A 24,373-nucleotide genomic window follows, 5' to 3' on the forward strand; every position below is an offset into this window, starting at 1 on the left:
TCCTAGGTTTTAGTACCTTTCATCTCCCCTTTCCTAGATCATCAAATGCATTTCTTAAAGACTCCCCCCCCACCCTTTTCCTACCCAGCAGCATAACAAAGCCTGTGGCTTCCCTAATTAAGGACTAGAGCAAATACTTTTGGGACAAGGAAGTTTAGTTATATCTGGAAGAGTAAACTTTCTGAGAGTCCTAGGTTCTTGCCCCAGTTCTAAAAATGGTAGCTTTTCTAGAAGTGAACCTCTCTGCTGGACCAGTCCCCTAGCCCAGAGCAGCCAGTGACTGCCACATCCTTGTTAAGTGGTGGGAACACGTGCCTTTGTCTCTCTCTCAGTAAGGGCCTCTCACTAGGTCATTCAGAGCAGTACTTGTGGACTAAAAGAACTCCATATTTGAGCTTGCAGTGGGAGGGAGAGAAGTGCTAAATAAAGGGCAGGCTCTGCATGGGAGTAGGAAAGATGAAGATGGCCAAACCCAGAGTCCAGTCTAAATATTCTTCACAGAGGGTCCCCAGCAATGACAGTCACTCTGGCATCAGGCACATGGACAAACTGAGAAATGCAGAGTAAGCAGGAAATCTGGATTGAGTAGATAAGCTGTGTTTGTAGTATAACCACCGTTGGCACTAGGCAGTTCTAGTATAACTTGGGAACTGGTGATTGCAGTTATGAGGGGGAAGTCAAGCAGAAACTGTTGAAGCTCCCGATAGAGTTTGATGGAAGGGAAAAGCCCACCCGGCTAAAAGCAGGAAGCCAGCAGCTGTATACTATAGCCCCCACCCTGTTCACAGTGCCTGGTGGATGTCTTCTGACCTTAGAACTTTATAGACAACCCAATAGAAGATATTGAAGACAAGAAAAGTAAAGGGAAAGACAGCCCTGGAGATGGTGTCGATTCTCTTGGCTCGGTCCACATAGAGTTTCCTCATAGTTTCTCCCTCCTTTTGAAGAGGAGCTGGAGGTTGGGGACTATAAATGCTGGAACCTTCCACTGGACCTCCATCCCTTGCTTGTAGGCAGTGTCCGAGGCCATAGCCACGAAAATAGAAGCGGCTTTCTCGTATGATGTCTTCTTCCTATAATTGCAAGAGATAAAAGGTGGTATTTGAAGCCAGAGTAAAAGCCAGACCACCCATAAATGCCTCATATCCAGTGTCATACAGACAAATGGCTTACTAAACTGGCCACTATATGCTTTTTGTTTACCACAAAATTATATGCTAAGCAGCTATATGTTGTGCATAAGTGATATGATTTCATTTAGAGACATGTACCTAGTTACCTTTTGAAAATGTGTAACATCATTTGGAGTCATCTAAAACCACCTAAGTGTCAGCATCTCAATGTCAGATTATTTTTGACAGGGAAACAGAACAACAGCCACAGTGAAGCTGAGATATTTTGACTTGATGAAATTGACTTCGATGAATTTAAAAAGCTTTAGAATTAGATTGTTTTGTATATAGTATTTTTAAAAGTGATTTTGACTTAAAGCTAAGAATTCTAAAAGTTGTAAGTGACCACCAAATGAGCTAGACAAAGTAGGTTACAGTTGATCACTCGTCGAAAGCTGGATGATTCTTTACAAATTAGCTGATCTGAAAAGGGAACCAGTAAATCTATAACACTTAGTACCCAATATGCATTACATTTCTGTAGAATGCATGTCTTTTGATAGACACATTAACAGAGAGGAGGTGTGTTTTATACATGTAGTAAGCAGTGTGTTGTAGACAGCAGAAAGTCTATTAATACAACCACTGACTTACAACATTGAGTAGCTGTGCCACAGCTGGGAAGCAGAAAGTAGGGACAGAAAGAGATAAAAGAAATAGATGGGGTGTGGGGGAGAAGAGGGAAGAAATACCCATATGAGAAATATGTCCTTCAGATAGAAGATGATTATATAAATGAAAAGTATTGAATTCTCTGCAGGAACAGCTTCAGCTAAGAGATTACCTGAAATAAAATCTCCTTTCTTAGGATGTTTTCACCTACCAACTCAGGTTTGCCCAGAACTGAGGAGGCCCCAGAGACTGGTAGTCTCTCATCACTAACACTGGAGAAGTTCAAGGTAAAACAGGAGGAGTAAGTCACCCTAGTTACCTGATGTAATTCTGTAAATTGATAAGAACAAGATACATGTATATTGTGTGGGCTTGCCACTTGTGTGTATATGTATGTGCTAAACATTTTGCACAATTCAAGGGACATTGAGGGATCTTTATAACAAGGACTGCAGCTACAGAACCCAACTGAAGAGTTGTTTTGTAGATGAGATATTGGTATGGCTGGTCATAGTAACTCCTAACTATTACATCACCCAAAAGTGAACTGTTAGGAGGGCAAGTCTGCTACTGGGCTTCAGTGGCACACAAACTCAGGCCAGACAATTCACAAACAAACCCTATCCCTTCCTCTGCCATCTGTTAACTCATATATAGACTTGTTCACTACTGGATTCCCAGTGACAGGTGCCATGCTTGGAACCTAATAGATACTCAGTAGATATCTGTTGAATGGATAACTGGGCTAATGAGCCATGCGCTTCAGGACATAAGGTATGGAGTAACCTTTTGTTTTGTGATGCCCATATCTTGTCAGGGTCCCAAACTAAAGAGTCTGCTCAGAAAGGATTCTCACTCAGTTATGAAATACTTGACAGGAAATGCAATTACTATTTGCCCCACTACAGTGGCTCCATAGCCTTTGGCTTCTCCAAAGGGAATAGCACTTTGAACATAGGAAAAAATTAAAGTCTGCGAATCAGAGAGTTTTGCTGTCCTATTCTTGATTTATCAGGGTCTTCATGGAGAGTTGTATGTGTGTGTATGTTGTATGTATGTATGTACGTCAGAGTGAGTTCACTATCCTACTCTTCAATTTGGAACGGTTACAGTTTTGCGGCCTGAAGGCTTTGCTCACCATTTTATCCTCTTTGTTATCAAAGATGTTGATTCATCTCATGCATTCTACAATTAATTTTCACACTCTTCCTACAGGGGAGGTTTGCTGGGTCCATTATACAGATAAAGAACCAGAGGCAAACAGAGTATCTCAGAAGGAATTGAAAAGTGAGAGTGGTAAGTAAAGTTTTTAAAAAAATCTTCGTAGTGATCTAGTTCAGGACCTTGTACCCCACTCTTCACCTAAGCCGCCAACTAGAAGAAACAACTACAGAATAGAGTTATTGAGAAAAAACTTTTAAAGGAGAAAGATCAAACTGCTAGTTCTGTTTTTATAAATCCTATTTTTCTCCTTTTATCCAGTAAATCTGAGGGAAATTATTTGGAAACATTTCCTAGGCTTAAAAATATATCCAGTAAAGTAAGCTGCTCTTGGCTCTTTTTAATTTTAATATGTATATTTTATGGCTGGCCCAGGAAAGATGAATAGCCTAAAATTCAAGGATAAAGGGGCCTGGGTTTGGATATTAGCTATTTACGACAGATTCTGAGTGGTAAGTATATATGTGTTGGGTCGTGTCAATGTGCCATTCAATATTACTTTGCGATTTCCATGGTTATTGAAATAGAATTGAATTTTTCTGCATATCTAGGAGCAGAGTGCTGAGAGGCTAGAGAAGGAAGCTAGACCCTAGCCAGCCTGGGAAATAAATGCCCAGTGGAGAAGGGGTATGAAGATAAGGAGTGATAAATGTCAAGGGAGACAAGCAGGGTAAGAAATTGGACATGGGGGGCTAGAGAGATGGCTCAGAGGTTAAGAGCACCGCCTGCTCTTCCAAAGGTCCTGAGTTCAATTCCCGCAACCACATGGTGGCTCACAACCATCTGTAATGACGTCTGGTGCCCCCTTCTGGCCTGCAGACATACACACAGACAGAATATTGTATACATAATAAATAAATAAATAAAAAGAAATTGGAGATGGGGTGGAGTACTCAATAGCAGATGGAAAGGTGAACAAGCTTCTGAAAGTAAGTCCCCGAGAGGATTTGCTGCTATTTTGTAATTTTTCTAGTTCTCAAGTTATTATTGTATTAATAATAGCAAGAAGTTTTGTCTGCAGTTTGATAGCCTTTGCCTTTAGCTGCTGTGTTCAGAGCCAGGGGCTTACCCTGCATGGATGGTGAGAATCCATCCTTTCCTCTGAATCATTTAGACCATCTGGGAAGACAAAGCAAAAGTGTGTGCAAAACACCCACTATTTTCGGCAGTGCTGCAGAAGAAGACCACTATGTAGGGGAGACAAGTGGTTGAGGAGAGGTTAGGAAGACAATGACTAGCCCTAGAGCTGGATGGACAGTTGACTGGCTCCCGAAGAACCCTGTCGTGACCTTGACTCTGGGCTCCTGAGAATTATAGTATTTCTCTCCTCTTCCATTGGGTTTTCTGAGGCTGAAGGTTTCTAGTTCTTTTACTGGAACATCAAAGCCCCAAAAGAAGGTCTAGACAAACATGAGCTCTCTGTCAAACTTCTTTAGCCAGTTTAGGGCCTCCAGGATTCCTGGATAGCCCACTGGGGTCACATTAGCTTTAGGAAACTTAAGAAAGGGATATTATTGATGGCACAAATTTCGGTTTCAGGCTTTATTCACATTAATAATAAGCCACAGCCCACTTTTAGGCAAGCCACAATGTCCTATTTAGGCACCAAGCAACTACTAAGTAACTTTGTAATAACTGTACGGTGGCACACTTCGTTTTAAGCACATGCCAACCTGCATATAAACACGAGCAGACAAAATGTGGGCAGTAGCTGGTTGAATGGGTACAGAATAGCAGGTGGGACTGAGGTCAAGCTGAGTAGCTCTGTGGTAACTGTAGCAGTCTTTGTTACTGGGACATCAACACAGGCATTTTAGGTAGAAAAGGGACTCGACTATTTGATGACCTGCTGTTCATTCCTAGGAAGGCAATGTTAAAATACATCAAAAACTCCCATGAATGATTTTGGTACCTGCAGACAAGTTTCACACAACTAAAGAATAGGTCAAGATAGTCTAAAATAATAAAGATATTATTTTAGAAAAGGGATAATTCTGTTTTATTTCCCTCTGCTAACTCTGTACATGTTTTCCTGTCCCCACTATGAGGCAAGACATCTTAAAAAAAAACAAACAACTTTTTTCATCATAATACCCAACCCAAATTCCCACTCCCTCCGCTCTTCGCATTCCCTCCACTCCAACCCACCCACCTTCCATCCACTCCCCAGAGAGAACAAGGCACACTGTGGCCCTGGGGAAGGTCCAAGGCCCTCTCCACTATATCTAGGCTGAGCAAGGTGTCGATCCAAAGAGAACAGCCTCCCAAAAAGCCAGCGCAAGCAGCAGAGGCAAATCCTGTTGGCAATTACAGTGGCCCCTTAGTCTGCCCCAGTCATGCAACTGTCAACCTCATTCAGAGGGACTGGTTCCATCCCATGCTTGTTCCTTCCCAGGCCAGCTGGTGTTATAAGAGTACTACTCAGCAGTAAAAACAATGACATCTTGAATTTTGCATGCAAATGGGTGGAATAGAAAACACCATCCTGAGTGAGGTAACCCATACCCAAAAAGATAAAGATGGTATGTACTCACTCATTAGTGGATACTAGCTGTAAACAAAGGATAGTGAGCCTATAGTTCATGATCCTAGAGAAGCTAAGTAACAAGGTGAACCCTAAGAAAAACATACATAGATCCACCTGGAAATTCAAAATAGACAAGATCACCTGGCAAAATTGGGAACATAATGGTGGGGTCGAAGTGGGGAGTTGAGGAGGGAACCATTATGGGGTTAGCAAGAAACCTGGCTCTAGAGAAATTCCCAGAGATCCACAAGGAAGACCCCAGCTAAGACCCTAAGCAATAGAGGAGAGGGTGCCCAAACTGGCCTTGCCCTGTGGTCAGACTGATGAATATCTTAAATATCACCATAGAACCTTCATCCAGCAACTGATGGAAACAGAGGCAGAGACCTGCATTAGAACACTGGACTGAGCTCCCAAGGTCCAGTTGAAGAGTGGGAGGAGTGAGAATATGAGCAAAGAGATCAAGACCATGATGGAGTCACCCACTGAAGCAGTCTACCGGATTTAATGAGGCAAGAAGTCTTATGGGCCAGTCTCTGGACGAATATATTCAAAGAGATGCAGTTGTAAATCCATCCACTAGAGGGCTCACTATTTAGGAACCGTGAATAAACTAAAGAGCAAAGAATTGGTATTCAGAAAAATATACATGAGATAGGAGCCATTTTCCCCAGAAAGAAATGTGAAATCATGCAGTTTGTGTGATCATTAGAAGTCATATGGGAGGGGTGCTCTAAGAGCAACCGAGGTGGGAGTTGGGTGTTAGGAAGGACAAAGTATTAGTATGTCTCAGATAGGCTAGAGTCAGAATTTGTGTGTGTATGTGTCTGTGTGACCCTATGGATCAAATTCAAGATTTATGTATATGCTAGGAAAGTACTTTGCCCCTGAACTACATCTGCTAACCCCCCCCCCCCCCAGAGTCAAGATTTTTAACAGTAGGCTTGGTTAATTTGTTTTTTGTCCTCCAAAAGTAATCATGTGCTTGGCTTTTTGGTTTTGAAGCCTCTGGATTAGGCAGAAAACAAGGAGTCAAAGCTTGAGACATTGTGCTTCTAAAGATTAAGCAACCAGGAGCAAGATTTTCGATTTTGCTGTAATTGGAGCTTGCTTTTCTCTGGGTAGCTCAGACATCTCTGTTGTCATGACAACTTACCTAGTGCCTATTGTCTGGGCAATTGAGGAAAAACTGCTTCTGTTGTCATGACAACTTCCTCTTCTATCTTCCCCCCCCCTTGGTGATCACTCTGCTATAGAAGGAATGGGGCTAACAAACAGGAGTGAGGAAGGACACCACTCAAGCCTAACAACTCCGAAGTGCCCGTTGAAGATCAGCACACATCCCACCAGTCAGAAGAGGCAAGTAGTTCTTTCATTTGCAATTCAAATATGGGGACCGTCTTACAGTACTCCTCTTGAAAGGTACTAGTGTCTGACTCTGAGTTCTTGCCAGTAGGACAACTTAGAGTACCTTTCTTCTTGATGTGAGGAAAACCAGAAACAACTATTATTATTACAACCAGAAACTGAGGATTGCAGCTCAGATGGAAAGGGATCCTGGCATTTGGGAGCCCAGGAGTACCACAGAGTCACCTGAAGTGTAGCAGCTTATAGTCCTGCCCCAGGAAAAGATTTGCCCAATGTAATAACTCTGCTCTGGCAAGGGAAGGTTTCCCCAGCAAAGTTGTTACAGTTCTTCTCAACTTCGTTCTGCTCCAGCCACTCCATTTTGGTGAAAGAAGGTCTCACCCAAACCTCATTCAAGAGATTTATTGGGAGGGAAGAATCCAGGAGGGTGGCTGCCTCTGCCAGGGTGGGAAAAGAGCAACAGCAAACTGAACAGGCACAGGGCTTATGGCTTCATAGGGGTGAAGATTTTCCAGGGTGGGAATTAGATTTCAATCCCTGAGTTTGGACAAGCTCAGATATTGGTTGGATTTCATGTTCAGGGATTGGTTGGTTTTTGTGCTGAGTTGGTCAGGGACAGAGTATGTTTCTTTGGCTCCTATTTTAGGACCAAAGTGTGTTTTTTTTTTCACTGACCCTTTTTAACCCTTTGGCTCTGGATTCAGGGCCAGGGTGTGTTTCTCTCACTGCTCTGGTTTCAGGGTCAGGGTGTGTGTTTTGGCTGGCCCTTTTTACCCTACAATTACTTCTGAAAGCAATAGCATTTGTGCTAAGTCAATAAGGATCTAATACTGGCAAATATGCTTTTGTTTATTTATTTTTTGAGACAGGATTTGTATGTAGTCCTGGCTGCCCTGGAACTCTCTTTGTAGATCAGGCTGATCCCAGACTCAGAGATCCTCTTGCCTCTCCCTCCCAAGTGCTGGGATTAAAGGCATGCAGCATAATCTTGGCTAACATGTTTTAAGTGCTTACTATATGCCATACTCTTAATCCCTCCACTACCTTGTAGGGGTTAATGTCCCATTGGATAGATAAAACAAACAAGTATTTAATTTTACTGTCACTAGCCTGGGACTAGAATCTGGGATTCCTGGTTGCCCAGTACTAGAGCCCTAGATTGGGACTTGGTTTGTGGGAGGGGTAATAAGGAGGAAGGAGTTCAAAGGAGAAAGGAAGTAGAACCCTCCCTGTTGGTACTCACCATGCGTTGCCGTCTCTGCCTTCTACGAAGTCTCATAAATTCCTTGTGCTGACGAGAGACAAAATTGACGGCAGCATACTCAAGCAGGGCAGCAAATACAAAGAGTAGACATACAGCCATCCAGATGTCAATTGCCTTCACATAGGATACCTGCAATATCCATCAATAGAGTGGTTATCCCTTCTGGAGTCGTTCCATGGACTATTCAGTGGATTTCCAGTCTATATCAATTGCTTGTTATTGTTCAGTTTTATCCTGAAACTTCTGTGATTTAAATAAGTCTGTCATGATATGTATGCCTACCTAAAGGCCATATCAATGAGCCTGGGCTCATCCTTTCTCAGCAGCCTCCGCCCTTCGTTTCTATGAGCCTTTCCTCCCTACTCTTCCTGTATTTATTCTTCCTGCATTCCTCTTTTGCCTTCTGATTCTTCCCTTGCAGTGAATAGCAATCATCAAAAATCATATTTGTTGGCTCTCTGGTGTCCGCTGAGTTTCTCATTGCCACAGTGATAATTAAGGAGAGTTCATAATTCCCATGTGAGGTGTGTGAACATTTAATACTCAGAGAGAAATGGTCTTAACAGAGATCATTTAGTTAGAAAGGCAGTTTTAGGACTGGGAAATTCTGAGCTTTCAAATCAATGACCTTGACAGTTACCTAGGTACAGGTTCACTGGCAGACTAGGAGCTCCTCCATTCCCTTTCTCTGTTGACCCTGTGAAGTTTGCTGCTGCCTTTTCAGGCCTCCCTGCTGAGGAGTGGAGTGCAATGGTAAGCTAAGCCTCCATCTCTCACCTTGTACAGAATGGCAGAATCCTGAGGGAGTGCCACCTAGCCTTTGTCATGACCTTCAGTAACTGCAAGGCACCCACCTGGTTCCAGCTGTGCTCCTCTCGTCCCTGCCCTCGGCAGCTTTTAAGAGTGGTTGACCACCAACCTCTCCAGGATCATGTTACAGCTAGGTGGGTCTAAGAGGAGGGACAGAACTTTAGTATATTAAGATCCTTTCACTTCCTTAACCAGGGGGATTCCCTGTTTAGTTTTGAGCTCTCTCCATATAGCTTCCTGTCAGGAGCAGAATTTCTGAAGAGTAACTTCTTTCTATCAGCTTCTGCATTATACGGCACTGAGGGTGCTGCAGATCCTGGGGAAGGAAAAGGTTCCATTGGGTAGGTTCTCTACTTACTAACTTTCTGTGGTAGTGGAGATTGAACCATGATTTCATGCATTATATGCATAGTGCTTTACCAGTAAGCTGTATCCCTAACCTCCTGTCTTAGTGGTTCTTAACTGGAAAAGACTGCTCCACCCACAAGAGCATTTAGCAATGTTTACCAAAAATTTTGGCAACGTGATTTTAGAGTGGTGCTAGCTACTTTTGCATCATGGGTAGAGGACAAGGATACTGTTAAGCATTCTAAAGTGCATACCATTTCTCCCTCTAAAGCATACACACACCAGAACTATCTGCTCCAACTGAGGTGTTAAAGTTGGTAAACGCTGCTTTCATTTCTGAACAGTTCCACAGAAAGAGTGAGTAGTATTGTGTTACTGGCTAACTCTGATTAAGAGTTCCTTGGTGCTGTCTTCGCTCTGCCACCTATGAAGACAGCATCTCGTTTAACTGTCTATCTGCCCAGGTCCACTGGGATCTCAGGGTTTTTAAAGACCTTCTATGAAGATCAGTAATGAGGAAGTTATAAGGGACAGTCATGAAGGGCTTTAGACTGTTAATAAAAGGTGCACCTATGTGTTTATGGCTTATTAATAACAAATGTGTCATTAATACATTTTAAAAAATCTCTGTGATCATATCACAACCCCCCAAGACCCTTTGGAGGTTCTCTATAACCCTTGTGATCTAGATGTGTCACACTTACTGCCTTTGATCTCTGCCTACCTCTTCAGCCTCAATGTGCCCCTTATAACCTATGATCCTGCAACAGTGAAATATTTCACTGTTTTTAAAGAAGCCAGTCTCCTCTCCTCTCTGTGATTCGGGTATCTTATTCTTTAGCTTCCACATAAGATGCCCTATTTTTGAGAGGCCTTCCACGATCATCCTAGTGTGTATTTTTCTCCTATATGGACTGGCTTACCTAAGCCTCTTTAGCATCCATCACATACCCAAGCAGTTCTTCCACTAGCCTGAGCTTTTCCATGTCAGGAACTATTTTTACGGTGTTCAGTGTTCTATCCCCAATACCTGAGTGCTTGGCACACAATAGGTAGTTTTTGAATGAGTGGATAGAAGATGTAGCCATGTGTTTGTCTTTGCCGGCTCCTACTTGCTGTCTCTTCTTTCCTTTCTTTGTCTCATGAGCTAAAGGCAAGATATAGAGAATTTTATCTTCCCTCCCTAGTGTAATTTTATATCATATCTTTCATTTAGCTTTTCCTCTTGCAGCTATGGATATCAAGAACCTGGCAAAGAGATGGAAATCGGTGCCTTTAGGGTGCTGCACAAAGCAATGAAGGGATGGTTTCTGGAGACCATGGAGAAAGACTACCCCAGCTGAGTTTCCTTTCAAAGAAATCTCTTTTGCTCTCATCCTAGATAATATAGTTATGTTTTGGGTGGGAGTGTTGTTGCTATCAGATGCCTCTGGCATCTCCTTTGTCTAATGTTGCACAGACTCAGGGTGAGCAAGAGCTCCATGGCTTGCTGATGCTTTGACTCCATGGATCTGGTTAGCAAGACTAGTCATTTTAGGGTTAATGGATCTGGTTAGCAAGACTAGTCATTTTAGGGTCCACGCCTGAATATTTTGCCTACTGGCTAATGAAGCTATTCAGAAGTCACAAAAATATGACAAGTAGTAGTCACGGTTGTAAACAAATAACCTCTTAGCAAAGTTATTTCTCTGCATGAGGAAGCTATGACACCTTGGAGCAGAGATGGATAGTGCTCACTTGCAAGGGGGAACCAGAAAGGAAATTCTTTTCAAAAGAAGGCATAATTACGGTATCTTTCTGGGTTATAAAGAATCTTCTTACTTGACAGAGATAAAAAATTGGGGCAGGGCTCATAATGCAGTGATCCCCATATAAGGCTATTATAATAATTATCATAGCCCAGGCTGGCCCAGTGGCTCTCCTCTAGAGATGGATGTAGTGTTTTTTTCATTTGTGTTTTAATAAATAAAACTTGCCTGATGATCAGAGAGTAAAACAGCCCCACTGGTCAGCCTTAGACCAGGCAGTGGTGACACACAACTTTAATTCCAGTAGCCACACTAGTTTGCCATAGAAACTGGGTAGTGCATGCCTTTAATCCCAGCCCTAGAGAAGAATATAAGACTGGAGGAGACAGCTCACAGACACAGTCTTATTCTGAGATTCCTGGAGGCAGGACCACTATTTCAGACTGAGGTAAGAGCCAGTGGCTGGCTGTTTTACTCTCTAATCTTCAGGCAAGCTTTATTTATTAAAATACAGATAGGCTGCCTCTAAGAACCTCATTAATACCCCAGTCCATTTAGGAAACACATATAGGAAAGGATTCCTGACAACTTCTTCTCAGGCGCTTGGTCCTAATCTGAACTTGATCCCTGTTTATCTCTATAGGGGCTTTGAGTAAATCAAAGGTTTCTTAGCAAATAAAAAATCAGTAGAAGAAATACCATCTGCTTTATTCCTAGATCCAATACTCATTCTTTTTTAACACTGACACCTGATAATTAATAAAACAATTAGCATTTATTAATTATTATGTGCCAAACACTGTCCTTGTATATTAAATCATACTTTATTTTTCATAATAACCTCATGGAGGGGGTAGAATTCTTACTTTGATATTATAGGCAAGGCAACTGAGAGATACTTTTAAGGTCATACTATTAGTAAATAATGAGGCTGGGATTTAAACCTAAATGTATCTGCCTGACTCTGTTCTTCTATTTAAATGCCCTATAGCAGTTTCATAAACATGCCATCAATATCCATATTACACATTACTTAAGTCTCCAATAAAAAAGTTGTATTTGGGGCAACCAATGAGAGATAGCATTTCTCAGGGCCAGATTCCCAACAAATCGGAATAAGAGTGAATGTGAATATATTTAAGGTAAGAGTTATTATTCTTCCATGACCTGGTCCGTAGTATGTGTTCAACAACTATTTATTGAATGAAACAAATGACTTCACTTCCTGATTTGCTCTGAGCCTTGCTGACCATAAGGACTTTGAGGTGACCTTTAACTTCCCTACATGATTACACATTGCAGGGAGAACTGTTCTTAGTCCTATCAGCACAATTTTTTTCTGCATAGTCAAAACATTAACAGGCCCCAGATGATCAGAGTCTACTGTCTTTAATTGCTATTATATTTGCAACCTCAAAATATTCTCCTACCCCCAAAATAAACACTATATTTAGAATACTTTGTAATAGTACCTTACTTGTTAAAGAAAGAGGACAGAATTTGGTTCAAAACGCAGCTATTTCTTTGGTTGTTTCTGGTCAGAATTGACCTTGAGGAAGTCATCTAACCTCTCTGATCTTCATTCTCACCTGTACTCTGTGAGAATGGGACTTTCTATGTGAGAAGGGTCTTTTGATATGGAGCATGCTAGTATTTCCCAAAAAAGATTAAGTAAGGCACTGACTCTGCTCATTCCCAAGCCAGCAACATTCACACTGTTATGCTGTTATTAATAGTACGTTATGGAGAAGAGGAAATGTTGGATGCCAGCTATTGCTTATCCCCAGTTATAACCATAAATTCAGTGCAGAGCATGCGATGCATGGGAAATCAGGGCTTGGTGTCAAGCAGGCTCTCTTGCATATCTCTTCACCTTGGGCAAAGAGGCCCTCGATCCAGAGCTCTGGGTTGTCATGGTGAGGACAGTGGTGATGCCGAGGCCTACACGGGCAGGGGCAGCATCCATGTTGATCCAGAAGGAGACCCAGGACAGGATAACAATGAGTAGGCTGGGAATGTACATCTGAATCAGATAGTAGCCCATCTGCCGCTCCAGGTGAAACTTCACTTCTATGCAGGTGAATTTTCCTGTAAGCAAAGAAATGAAGTATTAGGATGAGTCCCCAGACTGCAGCTTAGCCTGAGGGAGTGTGGGTCAGGAATAGGGCAGCTCTGCTGAACCAACCTCTGGGATCCTCAGCTGGCCAATAAATGATACTTTCAAAATGGCCCTAGGTAATGCCAGATACTGTACTATGAAGGCTCTCAAATCAGCCATAAAGATTGCCTTCTTGTTCCCGGAATTTTAGCATAGAGCGTAAGATCTTTCAAGTAACAATTACAGAAAGAGGATAAAGAATAAGAGGGCTTTAGACTCAGACTCTGGGGTTGAATCTCAGGTTTTTGCTTAATAGCTATGTGATCTTGAATAATTCACCCAAGCCTTTTGATTGTTATGCCTTTTGTTTTTGAGACAAGGTCTTTTTATGTAGCCCAGGGTAACATCAAATTTGGAATTCTCTGCTGTACCACCATGCCAAGTTCCACCCAAGCTTTTTAAACTAGTTTCCTTGCCTGGAAAGCAGAGTAATTAGCAATATCAACTCCATCATTGGGCTGTTAGAAAAGTTAAATGAAATATTGTAGTCGAGGTGCTGAGCACAGAAGCTGTTTCTATCATTAAATCATCGTTATGAAAGAACTAGTTTGAACTTCATTTGTATCTCACCATCCTTCCTTGTACTTGCTCATATCCCTGAATCTCTAGTAACAGCTGGAATAAACACTCCCTGTGTCTTAAGCAAGTGAGAGCAAGCTAGTATACAATGGGAAAGGATTTGCAACAGAGATCAGCTTTGGATACTGGAAAGCAGGTTCCCATAGAGGATAAGGAAGCACTATTCTGTTCCACCATAAAAAATGCATTGGTTCTAGGCACATATCTCACTGTTCTTCCTTTTCGCATGCCAGCCCTCTTTAATTTATCCTGCTTCCCACGCCTCTGAAGCTAAGAAAACAATCATTAACAGCTTTTCTCAAAGCTAGAGACTTGGGATAACACAAGAGGAAAAGCAGATTTGTACAGCCATCTCTAAATATTCACTGGGAGATGGCTTTCAAGACCCCCCCCCCACAGATACTAAAATCTGTAGATACCCAAATCCCTTATAGCAAGTGACATCACATTTGTATTTAAATTATGCATACCCTTCTATATACTTTAAATTACATCTGTATTGTTCATTTTAAACAATTATTCGTGTGTGTATGTGTGCATCATGTGTGTTGAAGTTGGAGGACAACTTTTATTAGTCAGTTTTCTCCTTCTACCATGTGGAACTGGTGGGAACTGAACTCAGCTCATTTATCCTCTGGCCGTCTTTTCAGCTCTAGATTACTTACTGTATAACACAATGTATGTTCTATGTCAATGATTGTTACACTGAATTTTTAGGTACTAATGATAAGGAAAAGGCTCTATATGTTCAGCACAGATGAAATTTATCATTAATGCTTGTGTTCTGAGGTTGGATGGACCCTTAGACATAGAACATGTAAACATGGAAAACCAACTCTGTGCTTTGATGTTATTCTGACTAAGGCTTAACTCTTATCTGATTACTCAAGACCAGTGATTTGAACTGTTACTGCTTCGGGCTTTGGCATGCTATATGATTCTATGACCTCCTACTCATTCCTGAGCCCACCGTGGGCTTCTTCCTGTGACATGCCTTTATTATATATTCATATTCTCTTCCCATGCTTTCCTTCATTCTCTATTGTAATAATAGTGTGGGTTTTAATTATAAGATTAACATTTATTTAATATAGAAGAGTAAGAGAAGGAATAACATTCTTAAGCTTGTATTTATCAAATCACGACTAAGTGACTGGATTTTAATACTTTAAATCATGTACCACTTTTGGGGGGTGGGTAAAATGGTTATCTCTCATATTACAGATAAGGCTACTAAAGCATAAAGAGATTAAACTAAATTTCTCAAGGGTACCCAGTCAGTATTTAAAGAAGCTAGAATCTAAACTCAGGTTTATATTACTGAAAAGTTCTTGCTTTATACATTGTATCATACTGCTTTAGAAACATTTAGTAGTAGTATTTCCTTTCAGGGTTTTTAACTACATATTTTTGCTTTATTTTTATCACAGTATAACCATGTTTTTTATGCAGCATTATATCGTATCCCTTTTGTAATTTTTGCTTTCCCATGAAGATCTGAGAACTGTGAAAGTATGTTCATGATGCCATACTATTTTACCCAGTAGGTACACTATTTAATTTGCTTCTACCGTATGGGTGGATATTTAGAACAATTCCACATTTTTGTTAGTACTAAAAGTGGCAGAGAAACCTTAGTGACTAAAGCCAGTGAGATATTTTGTAATTTCTTAAAATACATTCTAAGGGTAGAATTCTTGTATTAAATAAGTAGGGAAAAATTAGCTTCTAGACTAACATTTCTCAAAATATAGTGTTTCTTAAACTACCTGTATTACAGGCCTCATGATACTTGTTAACATGCAAATTTCTAGACATTTCCTCTAGTATATGTGATCAGAATCTCAGAGTTAGCGCATAAGAATCAGTGTTTTTAAAAGACTCCCAGGTGAATATATTGAGTACAAAAGCTTGAAAACAATTCCCCTGCATACAAACTGCCATTCTCCCACCTAAGTTTCTACCAGTTTTAGCTGTGGTTTCTAAATTCAAGGAACTCTTCCTCCCCTGCTCCCGCACAGCTAAGTTGCTAAAGGATATGAGGAGCCAGCAACTCTTAAGAAAACCAAAGGATTGATCTGTCCAGTGAGGGAAAAAAAAACAGTTCCTCTCCGCTTCCCATGCTCCACATTCAGGAAAAGAAGTTAGCTCAGGAGAGCCAGGCAGTGGATGTGACTGCAGAAAGTGTGCCTGGTCAGCTGCCTGCTCCCTCTGGCCTGGTTCCTCTCTATTTGTGCACAGCTCTTGACACCTCCTAAATGTAGACTGCCCAGCTTTCACAGGAAATTGGCCCTAAGAAAAATGAGACCCTTTGGCTGCTCATTGTCACAGCCTCTTTACTCTGCAGCATATGAGAGAGATACAAGCATGGGGTTTGGGATTGGATCTGGATTTGAATTTTAAATTTGACATCTTGTAATTGTGTGACAACTGATTCAATCTCTACCCCCTTCATAACTTTCTTTTTAAAATTTATTTTATATTTATTTATTGTTTTCTACATGCATATGTGCAAGTGTGTGGCTGTCAGAGAACAGCTTGTGGGAGTCAGTTTTCTCTTTCCACAATGTGGGTTCTGGGGATGAAACTCAGGTTGTCAGTTAACCTGCTGAGCCATCTCTCTGGCCTTTCTGTGTTCTCTTTATGAAAGTGATGCTGAAGCCGGGCGATGGTGGCGCACACCTTTAATCCCAGCACTCGGGAGGCAGAGGCAGGCGGATCTCTGTGAGTTCGAGGCCAGCCTGGTCTACAAGAGCTAGTTCCAGGACAGGCTCTAGAAACTACAGGGAAACCCTGTCTCAAAAATCAAAAAAAAAAAAAAAAAAAAAAGAAAGAAAGAAAGTGATGCTGACAGCCTCTGCCGCAGTGAAATAAGAAGTGTGTAGCATCGTATCTCTTCTATTCTATTGAGCCTCTAGTGGGACCTGGTTGCCTTGTCCCCTTGTCTCTCATTTTGAGACCCTCTAGTGCCTTATAAATGTAAAGACCTGCCTGAGTCTTACCTGTGTTGTAGTGCTTGGTACAATAACCTAGATCCTTCTCATCCCGCAAGATAAATTGGGGAAGAGTCAACCCGTCAGCCACTTGGACAGCAGGAGCATCTTCTAGCCACTCAAATACAAGGTCATTCATTGTGTAGCCAACTGCAAGTAACAAAGATATCAAAGAACTTCAGAGTGCATGTTTTAGCTGAGGACGGAGGTGCAGTTAAAGTTAGCAAGGGTGCGTAGTTGGGAAACAAGGTTTGAGGTTTAGAAATGGCACTCTAAATCTTGGAAAGGGGAATGTTTCTGAAGAGGGCATTTCCTTGGTTGTCTCACGGGCTTGAACTAAATGAGCAAGTCAGAAAGATCCTAGATTACCCTACTATGTACGTTTCAAGCTTGGTAAACGCCTAGAGAGAAATTACTATGTTAGACTTAGGAGACAGGCCAAGAAGTTTGGAAAGATGTCAAGGACCCCAGCTGGGAACCTCCTGGCACTTCTTAAACCCAGAGGAGTAAGCATGTGTACCAACCACATGTCCTGAGCTGAGCCTCAGAGCCAGGGCTTCTGCCACTTCACCTCAGGGAAGAGAGAGCTATTTCTGTCCCTCTAGTCATGCATGGGAGAATGTGGTCACAGACTCCTAGCCAGGGACTTGAATTGGAAAAAAAATTGAGACTTAATAGCTGAGCGTGCCAAATTGCTCACAGATTACCGGCAGTTCATGAAGGCTCCCGTCACAGACCTGACTGTGTTCTCACATGTAAGGACTGACTGAGGGTTACAGTATCTAGAGAGGTCTACTGTAACTCTGTGGCTTCAGATGGGTCATCTCAGACTGAATTCCCACAACATCTACTCTTCTGTCAAATGAGGCTAGCGAAGGCTGCTCCACTAGGTTTTAAAATTGTGAGGAATGATGGGAACCCGCCTGGAAAGATGGTGTATGAATTCTAGAGGGTGGACCATGGGGGTACTTTCTTTCCATCACTGTTCCCATGTGCTAGAAACAGTACAACATGTTTTCTTCTCTGAGGGATGTCTCCTGATCTCAGTTTTATCTCACCCAGGTGACAGATGAAGAGTGAAAGTAAATGATGACCCATCCTTGCCATCCTTTGGCTTTCTGCACATTTGCCTGCCCGTATAGGCTGACACCTTTGCATAGAGGACAGTGGCTGACTTGGCCACTCTAGACACTGTCCTATCTGTGTGCCTGAAGCTGCCGTCTCATTCTTCGCAATCAGTCTCTGTATTCATGGAGACTCAGAGCTCCTAGTGTATCTCCATCTTGCCCCAAGCTGGCATATATGGGCATCTTCAGTGTCTTAATCCTGGGAGGGTCAGGTAAAGTTACTTCAGAGACTGCAGGAGGAAATAGGAACAGAGGAAGTACCCTTCAGAGAGTGCCCATGGCCAGTTCAAGCACGTTTCTTCAGAAGGCTGGGAGTCATTATGTTCCCCAGCTTTATGGAATGATCAGCCCAGAAAGTAATGTGGGAACACAGAAACCATACTGGGCTAGGTGTCAAGGAACCTTGGCTTCTAGTCTCATCCATGACAAGAATTGATGGCATGTGCTTGGGCAAGTCCCTCTCCTGTCTGAAACATTATTGGAGAATATTGACTAGCTGTTAATCTAGGCCTTGCCTTGCTGTTCACTAGAGACACTTACAGCTTTCCAGCTGCATCGTGCAGGTCTGGATGTCCATTGGGAAGTTCTTGAGGTCCATTGGGCAGGACAAAATGAGGGTCAATCTGGTGGGAACAGTAAAAAAGTACATCAGTTTACTGGGCTGGCATATTGTATAGCACAAACTATCTTCCTACTCCTCTATCTCCATCTGGTTGCTGCTTCTTACTACAAAATCCTCTTGCTATATACTAGGTGTACCTGATGCTGTAGAGCACATTCCCATTCTTGAAGATGCGTAGTAACTTGTTGTCTGTGGTCACCTCATGGAAGTTGGCCCCCTTCTCGTTGGCAAAGAAGAGGTCTGGCTTCCAGATAGAGTCAAGCATGGAGGGGTCTAGGTCCAGAGAGTCATCAGGATATTCTCGGTAGGCCAGACGTGGGTCATTCCACTGTTGCCGTAAGAAGACATTTACCCTGTAGTCCTGGAAGGATGGCAAGGAGGGCCTATCAGAGGCGGTGGTTTTCCCAGGGGTCCAGTAAGACCAACATGAGCAGATGGGCCATGAAGAGGAAATGCTGGAGATACAGCTTGGGGCCAGTAGATATTTTCCAGTGGAAAAAGCCCACTTTGGCCAAATATGGCAAAGATGGGAAAGGAAATACATTCATTTAAGTATCTATTATATACCAGACTCTCAACTAAGTGCTTTTTTTTTTGTAGGACTGGAGGTTGAACCCAGGTTTGTGAGCATGCTAGGCAAATGCTGTATCACCGAACTTCTTCCTCAGCTCTAAGTGCTTTCCTCATAAGCATCGTCTTATTTAAGCCTCTCATCTTTCTTGCATAGAGAATGGTTTCATGATCTGCAGTTTGCATATAGATACAAAGACCAGGAAAGATTGAAGTCAACTTGCTTAACATGTCGGTGGCAGAATTAGAATTTGAACTCAGGTTTTTCTGATTGAAAAGCCTACACTCTGCATTGGGTTACTTCACATATTTGATGAACTGTTCTTTGACGAGTTTGCATTTAGTTAGGGGCAACCCTGGACTAAGAGTAACCTCTCAGTCATCAATTCCAATCTCCTGTGGCTTAAGCTGTGATCACGAAGCAGGAAGAGGGCAATAGAAAGGAAATGCCTGCTATCTGGTGAGCTTCTCCCATTCACACTGAAATGGAAGTGGGGAATGGGAAGACCCCTTACCATGGTGGTCTCAGTGACGGAGCCAAAACTGTTGATGAAGATGTTGCAGGTCACATTCACAGGTGGGCCTAAGGGTAGCAAAGCACAGCCCATTGGCAGGGCATTCCAGAAAGCTGAGCCCAGGTTCCAAAACTCCCACTCCGAGCTGCATGTGAGCTCACTGCTGAGAAAAGACTGACAGCTACCTGAACCCAAGGGCAGTAGGAAGCAGAGGCTCTTTCTGGGCTCGGAGATCTAGCCTCGGACTTCCAGTCTTCTTCCTTAAGGCTGACCACCAAGTACTGGCTAAGCAGTGTGCCACCCAAAGTAGGAAGCATGGAGGAGATTTAGTAGATGGCTGTTTCTTACCTTTGAAATTAGGCCTAATCCTGGCATCATATCCAGATGTTCGTCCCATCAGCTTATCCAAGAAATCTGAAGGGGACATGAGCTGGGACCCTTTGGGCCCAGATTTGACATCCTCTTTTGCCAAAGCCACACTGGGGAACAGGAGAAGAAAAGAAGTTTGAGGATAGTTGTTTCCTACATTTTTCACAGAATTTGCTTTCCCATCTCCATCCCCCTTTGATGAATCTGCCCCTCAGTCAGGAACAGAAGAGAATGGGTCTCTGGTGTACTAAACGAGTAGACAAACAGTTATGAGCTAATATGGCTGCCCAGCAATAGTCCTGGGAAATGGCTTTCCCATAGATGGTATGTTTTCACCCTTAATTCTCAATAACATGGCATTAGGACTGTTATTTCCATTTTACAGGTGAGAAAACAGGCTTGAAAGGTAGTTACTTGCCCAAAGTCTCAGAACTTCTGAGTGACATAGTTAGGACTCAAACACCGGACTAAGAACCTACTTAGTGATCTTTTCCTGAAGGAGCTTTGAAAGCAGTCAGAGAAGAATAGCATCTCATCAGTGTGTTGCTAATGTAGCCTAGCCAAGGATTGGAGGGGCTTTAGGACAAACAGCTTCCCCGAGAGCTGGTGTCAGCTGCTTGGGCTTGCTGTGAGATTTGCAGGACTTAGGACCCAGCTTCTGGTGGGGGTTGGGGGAGGCTTGGTTTGTGCCATTTATTTTCTTTTGTGCATAGCAAGAAGCTATGTTTAAGTATAGGGTCGTGGCTACTACAGGCAGGTGCATATGATAAATAAACAGTAATCTATCAACATGGGAGAGTTTCCAAATAGAGTGATCATGCTGAGGTAAACTCATCTTTCTCTACCTCACAGCTAGCTTTGGGGGAAAATGTCACTATGTTTTGGACTGGCGTAGAATCTAGCCTCTTTCTTTGGTCAGTTTTCCTCTTAAGAGAGCCGAGGAGCTGGATCGATGGATACAATGCTTGTTGCACAGGCACAGGGAATAGCATGCAGACCCCCAACACCCAGGGAACAATCTTGTGGGCATGGCAGCACACTTGGAATTCTTTCCCTGGGGAGTCTAGCTCTCCCGTGGCAAGCTGATAAGTAGACAAGCTGAAACTGGCTAGATAGATACGGGTTCAGAAAATGACCCTGCCTCAATATATAAGGTAAAGAATGATCGAAGAAAACATTTGGCATCAACATCAGGCCTCTACACATGTATGTACACATGCATGTCATTGTATACCCATACATGTTTGTGCCCACACATGTGCAAACACTTATACACATATAAACACAAGTTTTCTTCAAGGAGCAGAAAAGTCCTTTCACATAACCGTTTACTTGTGTACTAGGCAACACATAGACTAGGCACCAGGGACTCAGCAAAAGCCGAGCAGGGGTAGACGTCATGACTAAACTCAGGCCAGACTCCTGGCTACAGCAGGTACTTTATTGACTTTATTGATGCATCTTACTACCATCCCCACAAGGTGCCACAGGTGCTGCACTATGGGACTGAGCAGCAGGATGACAGCTACCTTTCTGTGTCCTAGTCTCATTTAAGCCAGTGGCTCCCTTTCCCCAATAAGTCCGTGTTCTAGTCAGTGACTGATAGACTCATTAAAGGATCCAAGGCACCACATTAAAGGCCTCATAAGCCTTATCTAGGTTAATTCATACCTGTAATAGATAACTTCCTGATTATCTATTATTACAATTGGCTCTCTATATCCAAGGGACATTGGTTCTAGAACCCCTTTATAGGTAATCAAATTTTCAGATGTTAAAATAGTATAGTCTTTGGATATAACCTGTGAATATCTTCCTGTATACTAGTAAATCATTTCTGGGTTCTTACACCTGATGCACCATGAATGTTATACACATAGTTGTTTAGAAAATATGGACAAGGAAAATCCAAATCAGACCAGTAGAGGTACTATTATGTATTTTGTATCTGTGATGCTTGAATCTTTGAAGATTTGGAACTGATGGATATGAAAGTCTGACTGTACATAGATTAGGAGATATAGGGGACCAATAAGGGGAAGGTTGTAGTGTGGAGCTGCGGGCAGGCCTGCTTTTCATCCCACCCGGCTCCTGCATGGTTAGCTTTACACCCGAAATAACAACACACAAATTGTATTCTTTTAAACACTGTCTGGCCCATTAATTCCAGCCTCTTTCTCACATCTTGACTAACCCATATCTAATAATCTGTGTAATACCACAAATGGTATCTTACCGGGAAAGATTCAGCACGTCTGACCTGGCGGCTGGCTTCATCCCAACTCTCTCCCTGAGCAGAGGCATGGCAGTCTGTCTAACTCAGGAGAGGCGTGGCATCTGACTGAGCCATCTACCTCACTTCCTTCTTCCTGTTCTGTCTACTCCACCCACCTAAGGGCCGGTCTATCAGATGGGCCAGGCAGTTTCTTTATTAATTATCCAATGAAATCATCAGATAGATAGAAGACACACCTACATCAGAAGGTGAAGTGACATCTCTAGGAGCCTACAGCTAGTGAATTGTAAAGCCAAAATTCAGAGCCAGAGCCAGTAACTTCAAGCCTCAATGTGTCGGTCATAGAACTATTACAAGGCAAGTAGCCCAGGAGGATCTATCAAAGAACCAGAGTGAGGAACAGTCAAGACCTGTCCCACCGTGACTTTCTAGACTTCTGCCTTGAATCCCCAAAGCAGGCAAGAATCCCTTGCCCTGGAGACAGAGGCCACCCTGGCCCCCGGCAGGAGTAGCCAGAGCAGGTGGCTTAAGCAGGTTGGGGAAATCCAAGGAGGTTGGTAGTAATGCTGGAGCAGGCAGAAGTCTGCACCTTCACCATAGGATGTCCACACTAGCCAGGTGCGTTCTGCTGCTGCTGCTGTTGCTGCTCCTGTTGGCCATCTGCCACCTGCCTGCTGGGAGGCCATGTGGCCCTGCCTACAGAGCAGCCAGACCTCTCTACTGTCCTCAGCCTCACTCAGGTCACCTCCACTAGTCCCTGCCCTAGAACTCTAGGGTAGGCTATGAATCTTCTGTCTTTCATCCCAAACCTGTTTTGGTCCCCCATCTCCTGAGATCACCTTATTTAAGGAAACAAGACCAAGAGTTACTTCGTGAAACCACTCTATCCACTTTTTCACTCCTGAAAGTTCGCAAACACTGGCGGGAGCTAGACAGGTCAGGAACTCATACAAGGCCCTTGGTTGGTGTGAGGAGAGAACTTTGACTCAGCTCCTGGGTGGCTGAGCAACCTTGAGCAGGTCACTGCCCTTCTCTAGGCTTCAGCTTCCATCCGTGCAGTAAATGGCTTGAACTTAGGACTCTTTAGAGCCCCTCTTCCTCTAATGACCTCCAGTTTCTGAGTACACATGCTGCTTCTACCGCTTGTTCGTGGATCTTGAGGCAGTCTCCCCTCAACTAGGGTCAACTCCATGACCCCTTTATGTCTGTCATGTTTGTATCCTTTCAGCTCCTCTGAGCTGCCATTCTACTCTGAGCTGCTTTCACTTCCACACATACTTGCCCACTTTACACCCCTTCCTGCCTGCCATTGACTTTGTCCACAAGCAATGGGGCAGAAAGCGAAATGCTCCAGGCCACCCCTTGGGTGAAGAGGAGGAAAACAGTGCTCCGACACTCTTTCCACTTTGAGTTATTCCTTTGAAGAGCAGTTCAGCCAAGCCATAACCATCATTTCTACCCAGTGTACCCTGTCAGCCTCGACTAGCTCTTGTGATAATGGGAAGGGGCAAATGGTCAAGGGACGTTTACAAGGAGCCCCAAGAATTCCTTGCTTGCAAACCCAGGGAATGACTGCTACCTGGTTTCTCTAAAAGGACAGTGAGCAGCCATGTATACAAGGGCAGGGAGAGCACAGAAAGCTAAGGTTCAGGTAGCCCAGCTCCATCCTGCAGGGATCCTGTCACAAACCTGTGCCACCTGCAGCCTCATTGGCAGGCATCTGTCATATGTTCCTGTCATTTTAGGGATCTAGCTGGCAGGGAGATGATAGGGTTCAGTTACAGGACAAGCGACCTCCATTTTAGATTTTAGGACTCAGCTACCTAGCCCCTACCCAGGCTCATGCAATTTATTCATTCATACAGAAGAAACTCCACCCGCACGGCGGCCTGACATCTGTACTGGACAGCTCCTGGGTCCTGACTAAGGAGGGTGTGTCCTCCCCTGATGTCCTCCCGACTTTTTTTTTCAAACTTAGAAGAAAGTGTGACAGCTACCCCGTCTGTTAGCACCAGCCCCCAGTTAGTGTTTGCATGCACCTCCTTCTCAGCCCCACTGAGCTCACCTGAGGAGGACCTTCCCTGGCAGGGTCCAGAGAAGAAGGAAGAGGGTTGCAGGAACAAGAGTTGCCATT

General features: G+C 43.2%; 2 protein-coding genes across 11 annotated transcripts in view; one reads left to right on the forward strand and one right to left on the reverse strand.

Annotated features, from left to right (window-relative positions):
- The window catches only part of Plp1 (proteolipid protein 1), a 103,406-nt gene that overhangs the window by 19,898 nt on the left and 59,135 nt on the right, over nt 1-24,373 (forward strand). For 9 of the 10 annotated variants that reach the window (XM_038317500.1, XM_038317503.1, XM_038317499.1 and 6 more), the window contains 2 exons: nt 1,981-2,071; nt 3,000-3,080. The gene's annotated coding sequence lies outside the window, so the exon portion shown is untranslated. The remainder of the gene's footprint in view (nt 1-1,980; nt 2,072-2,999; nt 3,081-24,373) is intronic. The other variant, XM_038317505.1, reaches the window with a different exon arrangement.
- On the reverse strand, nt 783-24,372 carry LOC119805544 (glycine receptor subunit alpha-4). The gene is made up of 9 exons (XM_038317495.1): nt 24,305-24,372; nt 19,983-20,113; nt 19,635-19,702; nt 18,687-18,910; nt 18,468-18,550; nt 16,810-16,950; nt 12,944-13,158; nt 8,144-8,293; nt 783-1,073 (listed from the first exon to the last, which is right to left on the reverse strand). Exons 1-9 carry the CDS (start codon nt 24,370-24,372, stop codon nt 783-785), a joined length of 1,371 nt encoding a protein of 456 aa, XP_038173423.1.

This window comes from Arvicola amphibius, chromosome X (assembly GCF_903992535.2).
Source record: "Arvicola amphibius chromosome X, mArvAmp1.2, whole genome shotgun sequence".
NCBI classification, from domain to species: domain Eukaryota; kingdom Metazoa; phylum Chordata; class Mammalia; order Rodentia; family Cricetidae; genus Arvicola; species Arvicola amphibius.

Coding starts and splice junctions, on each gene's coding strand:
- LOC119805544 (XM_038317495.1), bottom strand. CDS start 24,372: ATGGCAACTCTTGTTCCTGCAACCCTCTTCCTTCTTCTCTGGACCCTG. Junction 18,911..19,634: donor CCGTCACTGAGACCACCATG/GTAAGGGGTCTT, acceptor CCATCCTTCCAG/GACTACAGGGTAAATGTCTT. Junction 16,951..18,467: donor CACGATGCAGCTGGAAAGCT/GTAAGTGTCTCT, acceptor TGTTACTTGCAG/TTGGCTACACAATGAATGAC.